At 40.5% G+C, this 20217-nt stretch overlaps 1 protein-coding gene across 1 annotated transcript; it reads left to right on the top strand.

The window, feature by feature from the left end:
* Positions 1–220: 220 nt before the first annotated feature.
* Positions 221–18928, top strand: prss16 (serine protease 16). The gene is made up of 9 exons (XM_022222382.2): positions 221–479; positions 683–864; positions 2190–2422; positions 5271–5406; positions 8956–9070; positions 15120–15321; positions 16823–16913; positions 17039–17241; positions 17727–18928. Exons 1-9 carry the CDS (start codon positions 270–272, stop codon positions 17834–17836), a joined length of 1482 nt encoding a protein of 493 aa, XP_022078074.1. The 5' UTR covers positions 221–269; the 3' UTR covers positions 17837–18928.
* Positions 18929–20217: the final 1289 nt, after the last annotated feature.

Consider the following 20217-nt stretch of genomic DNA (forward strand, 5'->3'; position numbering starts at 1 on the left):
TTTGCATTTTACACTTTTACATCCAATTATTCGACATAAGTTGCGCTTTTACACAGTTTTCTGAACACGATGAATACACACGTGCTTATAAGAAAATTGGCTTCATTTAAGATATATTTACTTGCATTCTCAGTACATATACACTGTATTTTCAGTAGAAAAGTCATATTTCCTATGTTTTACGAGTCTTTTAACGCAGCACAAGACTTGTCATGTGACCACAGTCAACTAAATAGCAAGCAGCTGACTGTTTCCTCGTTTGTGTCAGTATGGCTTTTCAAACGTTGCTCCTGTGTAAAGTAAGCGTATTTTTGCTGTTGTGTCTCTTTGCCGTTGGACAGGGGCAGTCTAAGTTGTATAAGGGATTCACAAAGTTTAACCAGGTGCAGGATAACAAGCAGGGAGACCTGTTCGAGGAGCAATGGTTCATACAGAAGCTGGATCACTTCAATGGTGCAGACAGCAGAGTGTGGAAGCAAGTAAGTCTACATGCTATGTTGGTCCTTACGAGGATCAAATGTTTGTTTGAATTACAGAAGTGATCTCTTAACTAAAATAATCTAATCAAGTTATACTCCAATGAAGTACAGTGAACTTTTCTAAAACTTTTCTTTGCAAAGTTTCCAGACTTCCTGTCTATATGTTGTATCTCTGAGTATTCTTCCTGTTTTTCCTCTCCCAGAGATACTTTGTGAGTGATGCCTTCTACAAAGCTGGTGGTCCAGTGTTTCTGATGATAGGTGGAGAGGGCCCAGCAGCACCAGCATGGATGCAGTACGGCACCTGGATCACCTATGCTGAGAAACTGGGAGCACTCTGCCTGTTACTGGAGCATCGTTTCTATGGAAAGAGCCACCCGACAGCGTATGTTTGCCACTGATGAATTATATCTTGAATATATTTAATGTGTTTGGTCTCTTCAGATTTGGTTCCTGCAGGGTCAGTGTTACAGTAAAATAAGTACAACAGTTTAACATCAACTTTTCCACATAGGCCTGTACCACAGAAATCATGCTCCACTGAAAATGATATTAAAAATAGTGGTTGAGTGCCAAAAATGTATGCCTTTTAACAGAGAAGCCGATTTAAATTCTTGGACAGCAGTCATGTAACATGGCAAACTGCTCTGGAACAAGCGCAAGAGATAATGCTAAGTTAAAGACTCCCTCCTGTCGTTAATTTAACCTCTAAAAATCTCTATCAAAGTTCTGTATTTGGAGTTTTCTTTTTCCTGAAAATAACCCCTTCTTGCCTTAAGATGATTAAGATGTAACCCTACACTGTTGCTTGCTCTGAAATGTTCAGATCCATGAAGTCCCTGCCTTCGTCTCTACCTAAACATCCACACTCACTGCAGTTCAAGCACACCAGCTCACCTACAGCTCTGTTCAAGCACTTAAAACCACTGTACACTATGTTCATATCAAGTTGGAAGCTGCAGTAATTCAGCTATGCATGTTTGACCTGATACTTATTGTGAAGAAGCATAGTGATTCAGACAGAAACTGCAAGTCGTCAGCTTTTATTCCTTATGTTTGTTACATGTAAAATCCCTACAATCTAAATCTGTGTTTTTGAGACAGTCATCAGTCCACTGCAGTTTCAAGGTGAAAATGCTCAGCCATAAAACACTGACTACTTTTGTCACTCAGAATGTCTTTAGCCCATATATGACACTGCATAGACATGTTAAAAAGGCAATAAAATGTCTTTAAAAATTTTTCCAAAACCATTAGTCAGTACAAATTAGATGTTAATGAAGCCTGCTTGTGTATTCTCCTCATCCAGTCCTTGCAGAGTATGCAGCAGGCTGCAGTTTAGTGCAGGTCTCGTCTCCCATGGGGGTTAATTGCTTATACAGCATTGTCATCGAAAGTCAGATGAAGAAATATTACAGCTTCCCACTGGGAATTGGAGAAGTATCACTTTACAGTATGACTAGTATCAAAGGGCAGTTCTTTATATCACCCTCATCGTGTGTTTACAGCTGGTTAAGGAGTTCCAGTGGAGTCAGAAAAAGGGCATTCAAACCATCAGCTTCATTTTCACTTTGTATCCAGCAGCTGCACCACTAGATGGCAGCTCTGCACTAAGATGAGGTCAATCATGGTCCATGTAGTGTATTGCATGGTCTGAGTAATGGTGCTGTGTACTGCAAATACTACTAAAATACTCTTTTCTCCATGTAGGGACCTCAGCACAGCAAACCTGCATTTCCTCAGCAGTCGTCAGGCGTTGGCTGATCTGGCACATTTCCGCACCGTGATAGCAGAGGCCCGAGGACTGGCCAACAGGAAGTGGGTGGCGTTCGGAGGGTCGTACCCAGGCTCTCTAGCTGCTTGGTTCAGGCTGAAGTACCCTCACCTGGTTCACGCCGCTGTGGCCACCAGTGCCCCTGTTCATGCTAAAGTCAACTTTCCAGGTATGGAGAGACATTGCATGATGTACACAACTGTTCAAAAGTTTGGGGTCACTTGGAAATGTCCTTATTTTTGAAGGAAAGGAAGTTTTGTTCAATAAGGATAATATTAAAAGAATCAGAAATCCAGTCTAGACATAGTTAATGTGGTAAATGACTATTCTAGCTGGAAACAGCTGATTTTTAATGGAATATCTCCATAGGGGTACAGAGGAACATTTGCAGCAACCATCACTCCTGTGTTCTAATGCTACATTGTGTTAGCTAATGGTGTTGAAAGGCTCATTGATGATTAGAAAACCCTTGTGCAGCTATGTTAGCACATGAGTGTGGGTTTTCATGGAAAACATGAAATTGTGTGGATGACCCCAAACTTCTAAACAGTGGTGTATGCTGTCTAGTTATGTCAGGGCTCACAGCTCAGACTACACACAATAGAAAAAGAGACTATCTCTGTAGTAGAGAGTAGTTTTTTTTTTTTTGTTAAAACTGAACACAGTGTGTTCTCTGGATGTGGATTTTCCAGGACAAAAACAGTGCTGTTTCTGAAAAGACTTGTTGTAAATAATTGTTTTAATGTTATTGCTGACTAAATTCTCTTCACTTTCACTCCTTTGGTAGAGTTTCAGAATCAAATGTATTAAATTAGATCTTAAAATCTAAATAGCCAGATTGTAATTAGGAGAAGCACATTTTTTAAAAATCATTTTTGTGTGCTTTCTGTTCCTTTTGGCAGTTTGGGTGAAACAACATGTTAAAGATTTAGAAGGAATAAAGTTCACGGTATTACTGTGAAATAGCAAAGAACAACAATACAACACCCAAGTTATGAAGACTTGCAAAGAATACACAGCAGTAGCAGAACATTTTCATTGACATTTGCATTTACATTAAAAAGGACATATTTCTGTAGTGACCCAACTAAGCGATCAACAGCAACTTATTGGCCGAGTACAAAAAACTGTCTTTGAGAATCCACTTCATTCGCCCTGACAAAATAGTCTAGAAAACATTTGTAGCTGAAAATAAAAATGTAAGGACAATTCTGATATTGCTGGATTTGACCTGAGTTCGACCTGATGGTTTCACTGTACAAACTGTGAATCTTGTGGAAAACCATTTAGATTTTTAAGGGTGCATAAGATAAGAAAATGAAATAATTAAATAAGTCACCTTGTGTGCATAACTTGTCTGCACAGTCTCTTTTAGTTTGTGGACTGTGTTGATTCTGCTGATGTGTGATGCTTCAGCTGTTTAATAAAGTCAAAGAAAACACAAGCAAGCAGATTTCAGGAGTTATTTTAGTATGAGAGGTGGTGATGCTGTGGCACTGAAGGAGATGGAGCCATGACTTGCATATCAGGAGGTAAATCTGAGCTCTGGCCATCCAATTTACCCCTGGATATAACCACATACACATACAATTAATTTAGCATAGCACTTATCTATGCCATTTAATTTTGGGTCATCAGATTTACATTTTGTGTCAAACTCTATTAAAATAGATTTGCTATCAGGAAACAAAATGTAGATGGTATACAGAAGTAGCAACCTGCTCTGAAAAGTGAGACAAATGCGGATGTGCCTTGAAGTGCAATACCACCAAGCACCATCAGGTGCTAGTTCCAGAAAGTTCTGGCTCCCATAGACTCCCATTCAAAAGTCACAATAAAATGCTAAATCATTAAATGTTTTTCAAAAGTTATTATGATGGGTTTTTTAAATTAAATTTGCCCTTTTCCGATCAGTGTTCCAGGACACCAAAATAAATAAACATAAATGAATGAAATAAGGCTGTAAAATGTGTGATGCTTGGGGGTGTGGCTAACTTCATTGACATCATGAGATCAAATGGTTCACACAGCAGAGCAGGACTCAGGCCTGTTTAAGTGGGCAGACTAATAACGTAATTTCTTGCAACCTCCAAGCTTTGAAATGGTAGTCCATAAACCAGCGGGTGTTGACACAGTAGCTGTGTTTGTCTTTAAGGTAGAGTCTCTGTAAATACCTGACATCTAAATAATACGTATCAGCTTTACACAATGCATCAAGCAGCACTTATTTTGAAAAAACATCCTCTTTACTTTGACTGGAATCTTTACAGCGTGCTCCAATATCAACATCCTCATCGAACGCATCAAGCGTTAAATTGAACTCCATAACAGTTTTGCAGTTTTGCTCAGCGTCTTGGAAGAAAGAGTCCCAGACAGATCAAAGATGAGGGTTCATTCTCTATCTGTGTCTGTGTTGTGCTTGGCTGGGCCCGTTGTTTTCCTCAGGAAGACTGAAAGCTGGAATCAAGGTCAGAGGAGCTTTGAACCTTTGCTGTTCCACCCACACACTCGAGCTATCTTGAGGATACTATCGCACACATTCGGCCCACAGTCCCTTTGACTTTAGGAAAACACCAGAGACAAAACACCCAGAGAATAGGGTACACAGTGTACCGACATCAGGTGTCTTTTCCTCCTCCAGTAGCTACATAGTTGTTTTTTCCCTAACAACACTGAGGTTAGTCAGCATAATGACCAATAAGAGGCTGCCTTTCACTTAAGTGGGAAATATTCCAAGATTTTGTAATGTGGAGTTTCTCCTCCGAGGGCATGCTTTTAGAGTTTCATAAACTGTGAAATTCACTCTTCATTTCACTTTCAACCTCATTGAAACCCTTCTCCAAACAGAAACTCTCTCAAGCATTCACACGCTGTTTTGACGATGACTTGGTGCTTTTGCAGAGCCTCAAAAATAGTCCTGTGTGTTTAACTGGGCCGTTTTTGTGTATTATTGTGGTCTTTTTATAGCAGCCCAGGTTTAAGTGTCCACCCCTCCCTCTGTGTCTGTGTTTTGCCAGAGTACTTGGAGGTTGTGTGGCGTTCTCTGGCCTCAGAGAACGCAGAGTGCCCAGTGCTGGTGAAAAAGGCCTCAGACATCCTCGTGGAACGCCTGAAAGACCCCAGAACCTACGACAACATCACCAAAGACTTCAAGTACAGTTCATTTACTCTCTGGGTCCATTCCTTCTCTGTGCTGTTATTTACTGTAACATTTGAATTTAGCAAGGCCCTGGATGATTGATGTCAGACATGAGACTGTATTTAAGTCCAAAAATGGAATCTCACTCGTACTATTTATTTTTACTGCACTATGAAGAACTCTTAAATGTCTTATTCACTTTCAATTTTATATAAGCCTTCTGCACAGTCGCTTGCTGCTGCGGTTTTTAGCCTGAGGCTTTACTTCATTCCTTATTTGAATAAATTAGTTGCTCTTTTAATTTCTCATGTTCAGATCCATACTTTGCATACTAAGAACTTCCTCTTCCTTTGTGTGAACGTGTGCAGGCCGAGAGGGTTTTGTATTTCCATCTCTCTCCTGTTAGCTTTTGTTGCAGCTCTTCTCCTTCGGGGCAGGACAAATTAGACTTCTATTAATCTCATTAGTTAATGAAATTTGGTGACCGGAGAAAACTTCCAGCATGGCTTCATTCACTCTCAAACTGAGCTCAAGTCTAATCAGACAGAGCGGTGAAAACAAGCTGTGTGCGTGTGCTGGGCTTTTGTTCTGTTACTCAGTAGATAATTGGACTTTTCAAAGTGAAGAAACTGACATAATTGGTTGGGATTGGTTCATTCAATTAGAATATTGGATTAGATGATTAGTATACGTGTCCAAACACACTGTTCCAAATTGGTCTCTAGCTTGATTGAGGTTACAGGATTGATAAAAGGTGCTACTTTTAAAATGCCACGTTAATTTGCCTGAGGATGGTTATTGCAGTTTTGGGACAATCATGAGATTATTTGCCTCATTGGGTTATTGCAGCTGTTTGGGAAACTTGACACCCCCCTCATACCTGCTCATTAGAGAGCCCATATTTACTTTTTGGGTGTTTCCTTTTCCTTTAATGTGCTGTGTAGCTGCTTTTTGTGCATGTTAAAGGTGTGCAAAACTGCAAAGCCCGTTGAAAACAATACTTCTCACCTGTCTGAAATGACTCATTCAAAGTCCTTTTCTTCTGTTATTTGCTACTTCACCATGTAATACTTTTGCATAATGCCTGTCCAGCTGTTACGGTAGCCCTCAAACAAGAGTAGGCAGCTTTTTGTAGTCCAACATTGTATCCTCATCACAACTGCCTCTGCTGTCTTACTTTCTGGTCCACTTTCTATACATGTACTGCAGATTCAGTCTGCATATTCTGTGCTGCGTTACAATGCCGAGCAATGGACTGACTTCCCTTGTGGTGTCGTCGCTATTTTTGCAAAACATTTTGATGCTAAATTGATGTTGACTTTTTCTATGTAAAATGTCATCACTTCATCATAACTCTGCCTTAGTACAAGGCAGAGTTATGTGATGATCGGCGTATGTTTGTCTGTCTGTCTGTTAGCAACATTACTCTAAACCGACTAATGGATTTGGATGAAATTTTTCAGGGAAAGTCAGAAATGACACAAGGACCAACTGATTGGATTTTGGCAGTGATATGACTTATAGTCTGGATCGACAAATTTGTTAGACATTTCTGTATCATGATGAGATAGCGGCACAGCGGCACTGTAACTATGGCAACAAGTGAACACTACATCAGCTGCCTGCTGACGATCACATGATTGTGATCTGACTACAAATAAACCGCTGTGGACTTATCTGGACTTATCCGTCAGATATCCTACAAGAAACAGTTGATTAAATTGTCGGGGTGTTTCCGAGTCCCATCAATTCCCATAGCCCACTACATATTTAGGTCACATGATTAAATTTCCGTGCATAACGTACACATACATAACACATGCCTGTGCTCAGCACAAGGTCATTTTGTTTGTGGATCTGTCTATAGTAAATGGCCACATTCTATGGTGCTGTGGTTCCTGACCATCAAATAACTAATAAACAAATGCTGCATTTCTAAAAAGAGAAGTGCTGCATTTCTATGGGGGAATGAACAGCCTTGGTTGGAGTACTGCGCGCTGAGTGCATTTCTTGTTTTATCCTGTTGGACGTTTAATAGTGTTGACAGTGGACAGGGATCTTTAACCACCAAAATCCAAATGGACATCGGGGCCAAATTTGAAGAAATTACCTTCAGGCATTCAGGAGTTATCTGGTTCAAGAGTCTTTGATGGATGGATATCCTGAAAACACAATGCTTCCAGCCTCGTCTATGGAGTTATTCTTCTCTAAATGTGCTCTTTTTCGGACAGTGACTGTAAAGTGACACTGTTACACGCGAGCAGGTGATATCTAGAGGCATGTGAGAGGGTTGAAGAGCAGCTAGGGTTGTCTTGGTTTGAGTCAGGTCCCTTTACAGCTTCATGAGCATCGCCTCGAGCCTTTTTGGACTTAGCCTGGGCCTCTGGAATGTCAGACCTGCTCCAGAGAGGGTCTAATGTAGTCTTGTGTCTCTGTAATACAGTGGCCACGTAACAGTATGATCCCATGTTGTAGAGATGTTTGGTTCATTTACATCAGTTTTTCCATTAAAGTTTGAACTATTTCTGCAGTAGACAATTAGGTCAATGTATGGTTTTGGTGTTACATAATATAATGCTGTTTTAAAGTTGGGATATTGCTTAAGCTGTTATTTTATTGCTTCGTTTTCTCAGCCTCTGTTGCATGTTTTTTCTTTTCATTCTCTTCCATTGTTTTTAGTTACAAGCATGAAGTCATTCTTAACATGCTTGCATCATGTCTGCAGTCCTCCTGTCTTTCTCTGATGTTATTTTATATGTGCTTACTTTGTCATAGTGGCTTTAAGGTCAGTCACCATAATGAATAAGCAGACTTAAATGGCTACTATAATGGTGTGGTTTGTCTCACAGAGCTAATACTGTCACAGAGACATGAAAACTGCCACGACCTCACTGGGCATCTTTGATTTCAGCTTCTTGTAGACGGAGCAGACTGGAGATGCAGACATGTCCTCATGCAGGCACAAAGGTCACATAGGTGGTTTGGAGGTTTGTCCAGGCTCCAGACCACAGAGAACACAGCACATGCGTCACAATTTCATCATGAAGGAAGTGTCATTTACTGCACACACGGAAGAGTTATTTCCAAAAGGCAGTGTCACGTCATTTGCAACTTACCTAAATTTACCAGCATACAGGTCTTACAGAAACCCAAAGAAGCTCTAACTTTACTACCTGGAATGCTTTCACAGACATGCTTGCACATATATCTACATACATAGACACCCACACCTCAGGGAAGAATAACAAACCACTGTGGCTCATTAGTGTCAACTTGACAGATGACCCTAATCAGTGCAAGTATATTGACTTTGAACAAATGAGTCGCTATTTAATTAAAAAGTGAAATTAGCTATTCAAGCCTCATGCCAGTCAGACAGCCTAGCAACCTCTAAACGCATGTTGTGGCAAATTGTGGTGTTTTCACTAAAAACAGCTTGATTTTGTTTACTAAAAAGAGAAAATGTGGCACAGTTGATAACTGCCCTTTTCCCCTCCACCTCTTCCTTCTTCTTCTCTATTTTTTTACTTCCTCTCTTCCTCTTTTCTCCTCTCCTGCTCCAGCTTGTGTTCCAAACTGCAGAACCTGACAGAGATGGACTCGGCCTACTTCCTGGAAACGCTGGCTGGCAACTTCATGGAAGTGGTCCAGTACAATGAAGACAACAGGGGGTTTGAGGTAAGGGAGAGTGGGGGCAGGCCAAACAGCATTAGTCAAACACAAACGGCAATAAATGTTCAATTCAGAGGCTGGTGTTAATCTTTTCAGGATTGAGGAAATCAATAACTGACATTTTGGACTGAAATTTGTAATTTTTGGACCATTTGTCACAGTTTAGAGAATCACAAGTTGCTAAAAAAAACTGCAAGTCATACAGATGGAAATCATTTGCCTAAATTTGACATTTTTTGCAGGGTTTTCCACACTTATCCTGTTCCACTCCTTGACTATGAACTAATATTTTTCATTTTTCAGGCTGATCATTGTAGCTCCATAGATTTGGTTATGTTTTTTAAAAAAAAATAGATATATTTTTGGCTGCTTTTTTGGACAGTTATAATGAGAGGAAGACAGGAAACTGGGGAGAAGAATGGAGGAATGACCTGCAGCAAAGGGCCATGGGCACGAGTCAAACCCATGACTGCTGCATAGTGACTATAGCACCAGTTTATTGGTCGCCCACTCAACCTGTTGAGCTATCCAGGTGCCCAGATTTGGTCAATTTTGGACTCGTGTTCCCTGGGAAGAGCCACTGCATTTCCACTTGTGTATTTAACCCCTAAAAACTGATGTGTGTGCATTACAGTTAAATATTTAGAAGTTTTTTTTTCCAAGAAATTAAGCTCCTCCTGCCCCCACTCACTGTAGCTGGAGCACATCAGCTCACCTGTGAAACTTTTCAAACACTATAAAAAATACTCTACAGAATGAAAAAAGAGTTATGTATGAAAATTATCTTTGAATCTGAAAACACCATATGGACATGTAATCAAGATGAAAAGCTTAATTCCTACCAGAAAGAGTCTTCATGGATTAAAGTCAGGAAACAAAAGTCAGTCAGTATTTCTAAGGTGAGGATGCTTCCTTGGTAGGAAGGTCCTTTCAAGTCGCATCCTTCACAGACAAAGCAATATTCCTTCCTGTCATTTGCTGGAACAATCTCATGAATACAGACGTGCATCTTTGAAAAGGTCCTAACTTTAATTTCAAGCATAATATAGTGGTACTAACCTTGCCAGCAAGTTGATTTCTCGCGATATTTGTGAGTTCACAAATCTCTCAAGATATTGTGGAGTACTATCAAGTACTACTCAATTATTAATCTGGCTATTGCCAGGTTATAGTGGTACCTTTGAGAACACAGAGTACTATATGTACCGACATCCTTGAAAATTCACTGAACGAAGGACTCCTCGGACATCCCTTACTGGGATTCAGTCTAATGGTGTGCTAGGAATGCAGCTGTTCAGGATTTGTTCTTGGAGAAGCAGTCTCTGTGTGCAGCAAAGACCAGATATTACTTTAAATAGAGACTGACACTAACAGCCTCCATCTACAAGAAGTACTGATGCATATCTGCAGCTGCTGGGTTAGATATGTGGTAATACCCCTGTGCTGATGTAACAGTCAACTCTTATTGAAGCAATATATTAAATATGATGTGATTTATTCACGTTGATCCATGATGCAAGAAACTGTAAGTTTGTGGAGAGTTTTTGCAGGCCAGTGGTTGTCCTTACTATCTGAGAAGACAGCTATAAGGTGTATCAGGGTTACAGACAGCCCAAGCAGTATTCGGCAACATAATAGACCTTGTATTCTCTAACAGCAAGAGGCCCTGAGATATTGCCTTGTAAGAGCGTTTCCAGGGTTGTTTCTGAGGCCTGTTGCTTGCTTACTTTGTCTGCATGAGAAGTGGAGCGTGTTTTGTAACCTACCTTAACTATAGGTGGCTTGTGACTCCGCAAAAAGGGAGGCCAGCTCAGGAGATAAAGTTAGAAGATAGGAGGTAGGTTTCGAAAGAATGGCATCAATCGAGTTTGATTAAAACAGCCTGATGCTTAATACTTCTCTCCCTTTTTGGTTGAAAAGTTCTTGATGGTAAAATCTCCCATTAAAGCCCAACTAACTTCAGAGATGAGGAGCTGACTACAGAGATCCATTAAGATCGCCTCCTTATAATTCCTTTTAACTTTAAAATTATCTACTTGCTGCCTTCAGCCAATGCTGACTCAACTCCATCACTTGAGTTCATTTTCTGACTTTCCACAGCTCCTCCTGGGGTTGCATATCTCTACTCTGTCATATGGAGTAGTACTCCCCAGCATCTGTAAACAGACTTTTATGTGTAAAATCTGTGAATTTTTTATTTGAAGCTTACTTCTACTGGGCCACCTGTGGGATTGTTGATACTACTGTGCTTTTAGCTGTGTAATAGGTGTCTTTGTGACATATGTGGTGTCTGTGCAGCAGTTCCTTTAATATAAGAGTATTTTCTATTTCAGGAGACAAAAATGCTGCTTTGTATCATGATACGCATTGAAAAAAATGCTGTAAAATGGTAAATGGTCTGTATTTATATAGCGCTTTACTATACCTGCAAGGTACCCAAAGTGCTTTACATGATACGTCACATTCACCCATTCACACACACATTCACACACTGATGGCGGAAGCTGCCATGCAAGGCGCTAACCACGACCCATCAGGAGCAATTAGGCACCTCAGGGACACCTCGACATGAGCACAACGGGCCGAGGATCGAACCGGCAATCCTCCGATTGCAAGACGGCCACTCTACCCACTGAGCCATACCGCCTCTGTAATGCAATTATGTACATAGACAGTAAAATATAAGTATTGATTTATTGTCCTGCCATAGTCCCACACTTGTACAGCAGATTTAAACAAGCTTCCATTATGCTGAGATGAGCGCATGGTGTTTATCTCCAACATTATCTCTTACTGTACATCTGATTCCTTTTTCCCTTTTTGCTGTCCTTTTTTTTTTTTTTTTTTTTTACACCAGTTGCCCCTCTTCTTTCCTCCCTTTTTTTCATCCCATCCCCTCTCTGTCCCCCTGGTGCCTTGAGGAGACGTGAGTCAGGTTACCAATAAGCTGATGTGAAAAAGTAACAAAAGACTCTTTGGTCTCTCTGGTTTCCTGTCGCCCCAAGCTAAAGAGATGCTTATAAAAGAGCTGAGAGGAGCGGTGGGCCACAGAATCCACAGCACTAGCAGACAAGCAGAGCCAACAGCTGCCTCTCTGACACAAAGGGCTGGGTACAGAGCAAACTAGCAGGTTTTAGGTACCACGGAGGAATTTGGGTAAGAACTAGGAGTGAGGTGTAACTCAATCAGAAGAGTCAGAGCGGTGGCTTCTCAGTCGAAGGGTTATCAATGGGGTGCTTTATAAAATACGGAAGGACATTATGTAAGGCTACAGCTTGTAGAACAAGTACTAACAGTTCCTCTTTTTACACAGAGGATGCAGGAACATGCAGAGGAGATTGTGGTCATGGTCATTTATATTTAGCAAGATTTTAATTGTGCACGTAATCATGGCTATAATGACAGCCAACTGTTTACCACTTAAACCTTCGTTCCAGTAAGTAACGCACTTTGCTTTAGGCAAAGGGCATACATGGAATGGGAACCCTGCAGTGCCAATCAGTGTGTTTTTGACTGGTACTACAGGCATACAGAGAGCTCCCATTATCCAGATGTTGAGATGAATGAATTTCCCTGATTTGGATTTGTCTTCTCCTCTAAGTAATAATCAATTCATCTCAAGTCATTTTTTCACCAAGGAAAGTGGTTGAGTTATGTGATGATCGGTGTTGGTTTTTCTGTCCGTCCGTCTGTTAGCAACATTACTTAAAAGCGGTCTAACGGATTTGGATGAAATTTTCAGGGAAGGTCAGAAATGACACAAGGACCAAGTGATCAGATTTTGGCAGTGATGCAGCTTATAGTCTGGATCCACTGATTTGTTAAAGATTCAAGTATCATTGCAAGATGGCAGCACGATGTCACTGTAACCACGACAACAAGTGAACACTGCATCAGCTAGCTGCTGACGATCACATGATTGCGATCCTGCTACAAATCCACCACTGCGGGCCATGAATTTTTTAAAGGTTTCATCTGTCAGAAATGATATGACTGAACAGCCTTGGTGGAGTACTGCGCTTTCTGAATTGTTTTCTTGTTTTGATATGTAACGGTTGAACACCAAGGTTATCATACATTGTAAGCCACATGTGATGCATTCACATGTACAGTGAAACCTGTGGAAGATAGCCATTCTGGACATCGGTGGAAACAAACAAATTGTACACTTTCTCCAGCTAATAGCAAGCGAGACTTTCATTAAGCTTTTGTTTGTAATCTTGTGGGAAAAGCACTCAGAAATTAGGAATTACAGATAGTATAATAAAGATGTTCTCCTCCACAGACGGGTAAAAACTAATCTTTTTCAGTTTTTGTGCATATTACTGCAGAAACACCAGATGAATTTCACCCTCACTTTCAAAATATTAAATTTTATCTCATGATCGACCTGTCCCTTTTGTCGCACGACGAGTCAGTGTCCCATAACCTGGAATCTTAGAATGCCTTGTGAGGCTACTCTTGCATGTCCGGTAGGAAATGACTGATGCCAATCTTGTCATTGCTTCCCACCTCTTTCAAAAGGGTCAGCAACAATGATCTTGATATATTCTTGTTCATTCGGAGAGCTGATTCAGAGGATAGATTTCTTTCCAGTGTGCTTGGATTCAGTTCATCTTGGGGGCACCATCATTTCTTCTACACAGTGTTCAAAATAATTAAAACAAAATTGCCTACTCTGAAGTAAAAGCACTCTATCTCACATTAAAACTGCACTCACTTTTATGTGGCATTGTTAAAGAGTTAATTGCATAAAATCTCAAAAAACAATCTCATAACGAGGCTCATTCATTCAACAGCTGTTTTGGACTTTCTTCCCATACGAGAGTGCTGGAAGCACTAATAAATGGAGCTTTAGATCAGATTGTTTACCCAAAAGCTTGATCTCTGACTTTATTTCTTGTGACATCTAGCCATGCAGATAGTTTCACTTCACAATAGCACTTTGTATTGTGGCTACGGTATACTGCCAGCCTAGCAGCCAGGCCAACAATCACATCTGCTTCTCAAGCTGAGCTCTAGTAGTGTGCCATTGACATAACTCTATACAATGCATGGGCTGAGCTCCAGTACGTGGGTGATCAGTAGTTAAATATTTAAACGGAACATGGCTCCAGTGACAAAATTTTGGTAGGATGGCAACAGTTTATTAAGGGCTGTATCTAATGTACAATTGCTGCTTTTATTAAAATGATAAAAGCACTCAGAAAGCGCAGTACTCTGCCAAGGCTGCTCAGTCATTGTATGATTTCCAACAGATGAAATCTTGAAAAAATTTGTGGCAGAAACCACAGCACCATAGAATGTGGCCATTTAATATAAATGTACCCACAAACAAAATGACCTTGAGCTGAGCACAGGCATGTGTAAATTATGTACAGATACCGAATCACGTGACCTAAAGATGTAGCGGGAATTGATAGGACTCAGAAACACCCTCACAATTGAATCAATTGTTCCTTGTAACATTTTCAGTGGATAAGTCCTGATAAATCTGCAATGGTGGATTTGTAATAGGATCACAATCATGTGATCGTCAGCAGGCAGCTGATGTAGTGTTCACTTGTTGTCATGGTTACAGTGATGCCATGCTGCTATCTCACACGGAAGCCGAAATCTTTAACAAACCTGTGGATCCAGACTTTAAGCCACATCACTGTCAAAATGTATTGAGGTGGTCCTTGTGTCATTTCTGGCCTTCTCTGTAAATGTCATCCAAATCCATTGGTCCGTTTTTGAGTAATGTTGCTAACAGACAGACAAACGTACGCCGATCATCACATAACTCTGCTGTTCCTTGGCTGAGTAAAAAAGTTGTTTGTTTTAAGCAAATCATTGTCTACACTCAGCAGATCATAACATTTAGAAATCTCACTTATCACTCAGTCTATCTTTTAATTAGATTTTTATATTATGACTATCATTTCACCACAGTGCAGTGAATGTTGTGGACATATTTTCACCCATGACAACTATTCATAAAGAGCTGTTAAGAAAAGTCATCTTTACTAATCTGCTTCTTTCCTTCTCTTTTTTTCTGTCGGTGTCGATAAAGGGTGCGATTGGCAACAACATCACAATCAAGGTGCTGTGTAGCGTGATGAGTGACGTTTCACTGGGAGATCCTTATGCCCGATATGCCGCTGTGGCCCGCCTCATGATGGACACCTTCTCTATTAAATGCCTGAACATCAGCTTCAGTACCTATGTTAGAGAAATGACTAACACATCCTGGGATGGTCCAGCTGCAGGGGGAGGTAGGTGTGGACGGTTTGTACTGGGAAGTGGTATTTTGTTTGTGCAAATAAGGTTATTTTAGTTGGTTAGTACATGACTGCTGCAAAACAGCTATTTTTAGGTACCTTGTATTTTGGGGTGGCTTTTGTTGTTCGGTTGTCAGGTAGTGCGTTTGTCTTCAGATGATGGAGAAAATCTGTAATGTCTCATTGAAACTTTCCGCTGTCCCCCTAAGTATAACAGAGGAGCAATCAAGTGCAGCAGCCTCAGGACACACAATATAATGCGACCACAAGACAGGCTGTGTGTTTGGATGTGGTTACAATCATAAGCTCGCAAACCAATCTTTGGGTGTTGGTGAAAGGCTTTTTATGGAAAGGTAGGTTATAACTAACAAAAATAAAAGACGGTTAGACAGGGACACCAAAAGTGTAGTTATCCCAAATACAGTGACTATGAATAATATTCACCCCTTTAGAAATGTTCTGTATTTATTGTTTTTCAACATTGAATCATAGTCTTGTACAAGAATTTGCAAAAACAACTCTTTCATGTCAAAGTAAACACTGATTTTTATTAAGTAATATCAATTAATTTAAATAGACGAGGCCAGAATCGCAGCACTGAGCCTGTGTGGATGTGTCTCCACCTTGCACTTCTGGACACTGCAGTTTGACCACATTCTTCTTTGAAAAACTGCTCAAGCTCCGAGTAGAACTCCAGAGTATTCACCTTGTTGTCTTTAAACAATTTCCATGCGGCTTTGAACATATGATTCGGGTCACTGTCTTGCTGGAAAAAATCTCCTAAGTCCAGTTTTCTTGCAGAGTGCATCAGGTTGTCCTTCAGGATTTCCCTGTACTTTGCCGCATTCATTTTACGCTCTACGTATACAAGCCTTTCAGAGCCTGCTGTTGAAAAGCAATCCCACACAATGATGCTGCCACTGCCATGCATAACAGTGGGAATGGTGTGTTTGTGATGGTGCGTTGTTTGGTGTTGGCCAAACACAGCACCTAGTCTGATGACCAAAAAGCAAATTAACAGACAACAATTCATTATTAAAATAGGAGCTGAATACTTTTTCTATACTAGTGTATTATTAATATTTCATATATGCAGTATGTGCACGTATATACTGTATAATAATAACATTATTCTTGCAACAAGTTTGCATGGTTGTAATGGATTCTTTGTGTTCCATCTGGTATCATTGCTCTGGGTTGGTGGTTCTTGTTCCCAGCTCCAGCTTCATGAGTGGGAGGGCTGAGGGGATCACTGAAACAGGATGTGGTCTCTTGAAAAGCCACTGAGATGCCTGTATAAACTAATCCAGCCACCCCCTTGTGTTGTGGCTTCAGTTGCACTCTTTCCTCTGTTAATTAGGGCTGTATAACTGAATGTGAATACTTCTTTTGAGGCCATTTTTAACTAATTGTTAGCCCAGTGTTATTAGTGCCTTCATTTCAAACAACCAAACGAACACTGTGACCATGGGTGACTTTCTGTGCTTATTGTCAGGGAGACAGTGGGTCTACCAGACCTGCAGTGAATTTGGATTTTACCAGAGCACTGATTCGCCCAACCAACCATTCACCGGCTTCCCTCTTGCGTGAGTACACCGGATTAATAAACTCATAATCGTGTTGTTTTAAACACCCCTGCATCTGCTCCGGCTTCACCTGCACACACTTCCACATCATGTCGCAGTGTTAACCTGTTGTTATTTTCATCCAGGTATCAGGTGAAACAGTGTGCACTCTTCTACAATATCAGTGCAGAGCAGCTGGCAGAGGCTGTGGCACAGACTAATGAGTATTACGGCGGCTATGACATCCGCTCCAGCAGGATAGTTTTCCCCAACGGCTCCATTGACCCCTGGCACGCCTTGGGGATCACCCAGGACATCTCTCCTGACCTGCCTGCTGTTTTCATCAAAGGTGAGAACAAATAATGCATGATGGATGTTGCCACTGAAATTCACCCATTTGCTCCTAATGCATATTCATTTGGTGATTTGCTTTTTAAAATCCCTCCAGACATTAAGGTGAGAACTGGACTGAGTTTGAATGAATGTAAGGTTTTTAGAACTCAAGCTTACATTTAGCTACATAATTATCAAAGCAAATGTTGTAGCTGTGTGTTGAAATAGAATCAGATTTGACTTGACAAACTTAACACTTAATAAAGAGGTAATTTGACAAAGCTTTCTGTACATTTTTGAGTAAACTCCATATACAATGAGTCTTTTGTGTCATGTATGTTGTAGCCTAAGACTGGGAAGCCAAGCAACTGTTTCAGAGTAGAACAATGCCTTACTTGTTCAACTCTAATTTTAATAGGTGGATAATTGTTTTTGGAACTCTCTGTTTCCCTCAGTTTTTTGCTGCTGTATCCCTTATGTTTATATTTTTCTCTGATCCAGGAACAGCTCACTGTGCCAACATGTACCCAGCCAGGGGAGAAGATCTCCCACAGCTGTCTCTGGCCCGTGACCACATCTACGTACTCCTCCAGCAGTGGATGAAGCAGTAACTATTAAGGAAGTCAATCAGTGACTTTGCAAATCAAACGTATAATTCTGGATCACTGATGCTGGAACATGATTATTTTGCTGCCAAATTTATCGCTTCTTGAAATGACATTTTGCACAAGCATCTGTAGGTACAAAATTCAGGTATTTTAAAGGGAATGTATTGTGCTTTTCCTTATTTCCTGCCATGTATATAAGGTTAGAAAGTCAGATGTTGATATTAAATGTGGTCAAAGGTTTCTAACTTTTTTTTTTTTTTTTAACTTTTGTTTTCCAATTTGGCTGGCATTTGTGCGTCACAGAGGTCTTATACAGTGTTCTGTTCAAAGCACAGCACTGCCATGATGTCAAACTACTGTCTACTTTCTAAATGTATGTGAATGATCTAGCAAAAGAATATACAAATAACCAAAGTTGCAGGGAAATATTATACAGCTGTTTGCTGACAGCACAATAGCATTGTTGTTCTTGCTGCGTTACTGTTATTCATTTTGGCTTATTTTTGCAGCAGCAGATGCTTTTCATACCAGTTGGCATACCCATCTACAGGCCTATATATAGAAAATGTTTCTATATCACTGTCCATGAAAGACTGAATGTACCATTATGTCACACCATAAACCGCTAACAAGCACATATTTGCCAAACAGATGTTCTGCTATAATATTTGTTGCTGTAGGTGTTCGTATCGTGCACTCCTCATATTCTAGATCAAATTTATACTCTATAAATTAAGACGTTGTCATTTTCAATCAAGAATGAAAACTTACGCCACTTAGCAGGTTTACAGTTTGCTTTCAGAACTTGCACCATGGCAAGCACTGGGGTGCTGACTTTAGGCAGGCTTCCAGAGGCCGTCCAATCAGAAGAAAGTGGGCGTTTTGAGAGGGGGCCCTTACAGTAACACAAGACTCAAGTGCTACTAAAATAACAGGATTGAATTAAAGATTTTTTTTAAACTGTGAATTGTGCAAAGCTACTATATGAAGTCCCAGAATGTAAATACAGAATTGGAAATTGGCGTCTTATGTCTCCTTTAAATGAATGACACACTTTTGAGCTGATGAATAAAGATACGTTTATGATTTTCTGCATTTTCAGTTTCATTCTGAGTTCTGTCGCAAAGGTGAACAATAATTAGACTCATGGAGTGGTTACTAGGACAGGTGGAACATTAAATGTGAATTGGTCATTGGTTTATTTAGTCCTAACCTTATGAACTGCATGAATACTTTTTTGTGTTCTGGTTAGCATGGTGAAAGTTTTTAGTCATTGCTTGCCCACTGTTGATGTGTAGTAATTCAGGAAAGCCCACACAATCATTTCAATAACTTCTTCTGAGCAGATTTTTCAGAGGAAAGGGCAAGTATAACAGTATGCATCATCACTGTCTTTTGTTATGTGATATTGACCAATCCTTTCTGCAAACACAACACACAGTGAATCCACCTCTTGACAAAATGCGTTTCATATGGAGAAACTTCAGTGGTTTTCAAACTCAAGGTTATCAGTGAGTTTATCAAAATCAGAACTGCAGACTCACCCTTTCACTGAAGCATCTGAGCAACCCTGAGACTCCTGTTTAAACAGGCCGCAGTGATACAGAAGACAAAACTTTGCAGCTGAGAATTATCCCAGAAATGACTCCACTTCATGCACATGGGATATGCAAACATACAATACACCCATCTGTTCTTCTTCACCGCAAGTTTAGTCTTGTTTGATAAGAGTGTGACTAAAACTTTCTCTTGGTGGCTCAACAAGAACTTGATCTTATCTCCACCTGGACTCCGAGACGGTGTTTCAAAAACATCAAGAACTGGAAATTACATGATTGCGATGTTTTCATCTTTTGCTTTGACGAAGAAGGATTTAGTTTAAAAGCAGCATCCGCAATTGAGAAATGGAAGCGGCCTTGGATGGCATGATGATAGCACACAGCTGCACGTTGACTGCCTACCTTCTGAAAACTCTCCAAACACAGACACGATGACCCCGCTTCGCTTAACAGTGTTTATTTTCACAACAAGTCCCATCTCTGCGTCCCAGCTGGACAGGCAAGACCCCCACTCAAAGCACACAGGCACAACCACAATCCTGCCCTGAATCCAGACCCACTGTGGGTGTCCATCGCTGCAGCAGTGGATTCTTTAAAGCCTCCACCTAGGCGTTCTGTCAGGTCCTGTGGCTGTGAAACTAATCTGTTAAAGTGGAGGTTCAAGCCACAAAAATACACATGTGAACTATATATTATTATGACAGACCACAAGCCAGTCTTTGTTAAAGTAAGCATTTACGATGACTTTAGTCGTAATTGCCCATACACTCTCATTTAATCCCCTGTAATTCAAACCTCCAAGTACCTATTCGTAATCCTTTCTGG

This window comes from Acanthochromis polyacanthus, chromosome 13 (genome assembly GCF_021347895.1).
Source record: "Acanthochromis polyacanthus isolate Apoly-LR-REF ecotype Palm Island chromosome 13, KAUST_Apoly_ChrSc, whole genome shotgun sequence".
Taxonomy (NCBI): Eukaryota; Metazoa; Chordata; class Actinopteri; family Pomacentridae; genus Acanthochromis; species Acanthochromis polyacanthus.

Excerpts from the sequence above, each read along its gene's own strand:
- prss16 (XM_022222382.2), top strand. The coding sequence starts at position 270 with ATGGCTTTTCAAACGTTGCTCCTGTGTAAAGTAAGCGTATTTTTGCTG. Across the intron at positions 865-2,189 it reads GGAAAGAGCCACCCGACAGC|GGACCTCAGCACAGCAAACC; the intron begins GTATGTTTGCCA and ends TTCTCCATGTAG. Across the intron at positions 2,423-5,270 it reads TGCTAAAGTCAACTTTCCAG|AGTACTTGGAGGTTGTGTGG; the intron begins GTATGGAGAGAC and ends GTGTTTTGCCAG.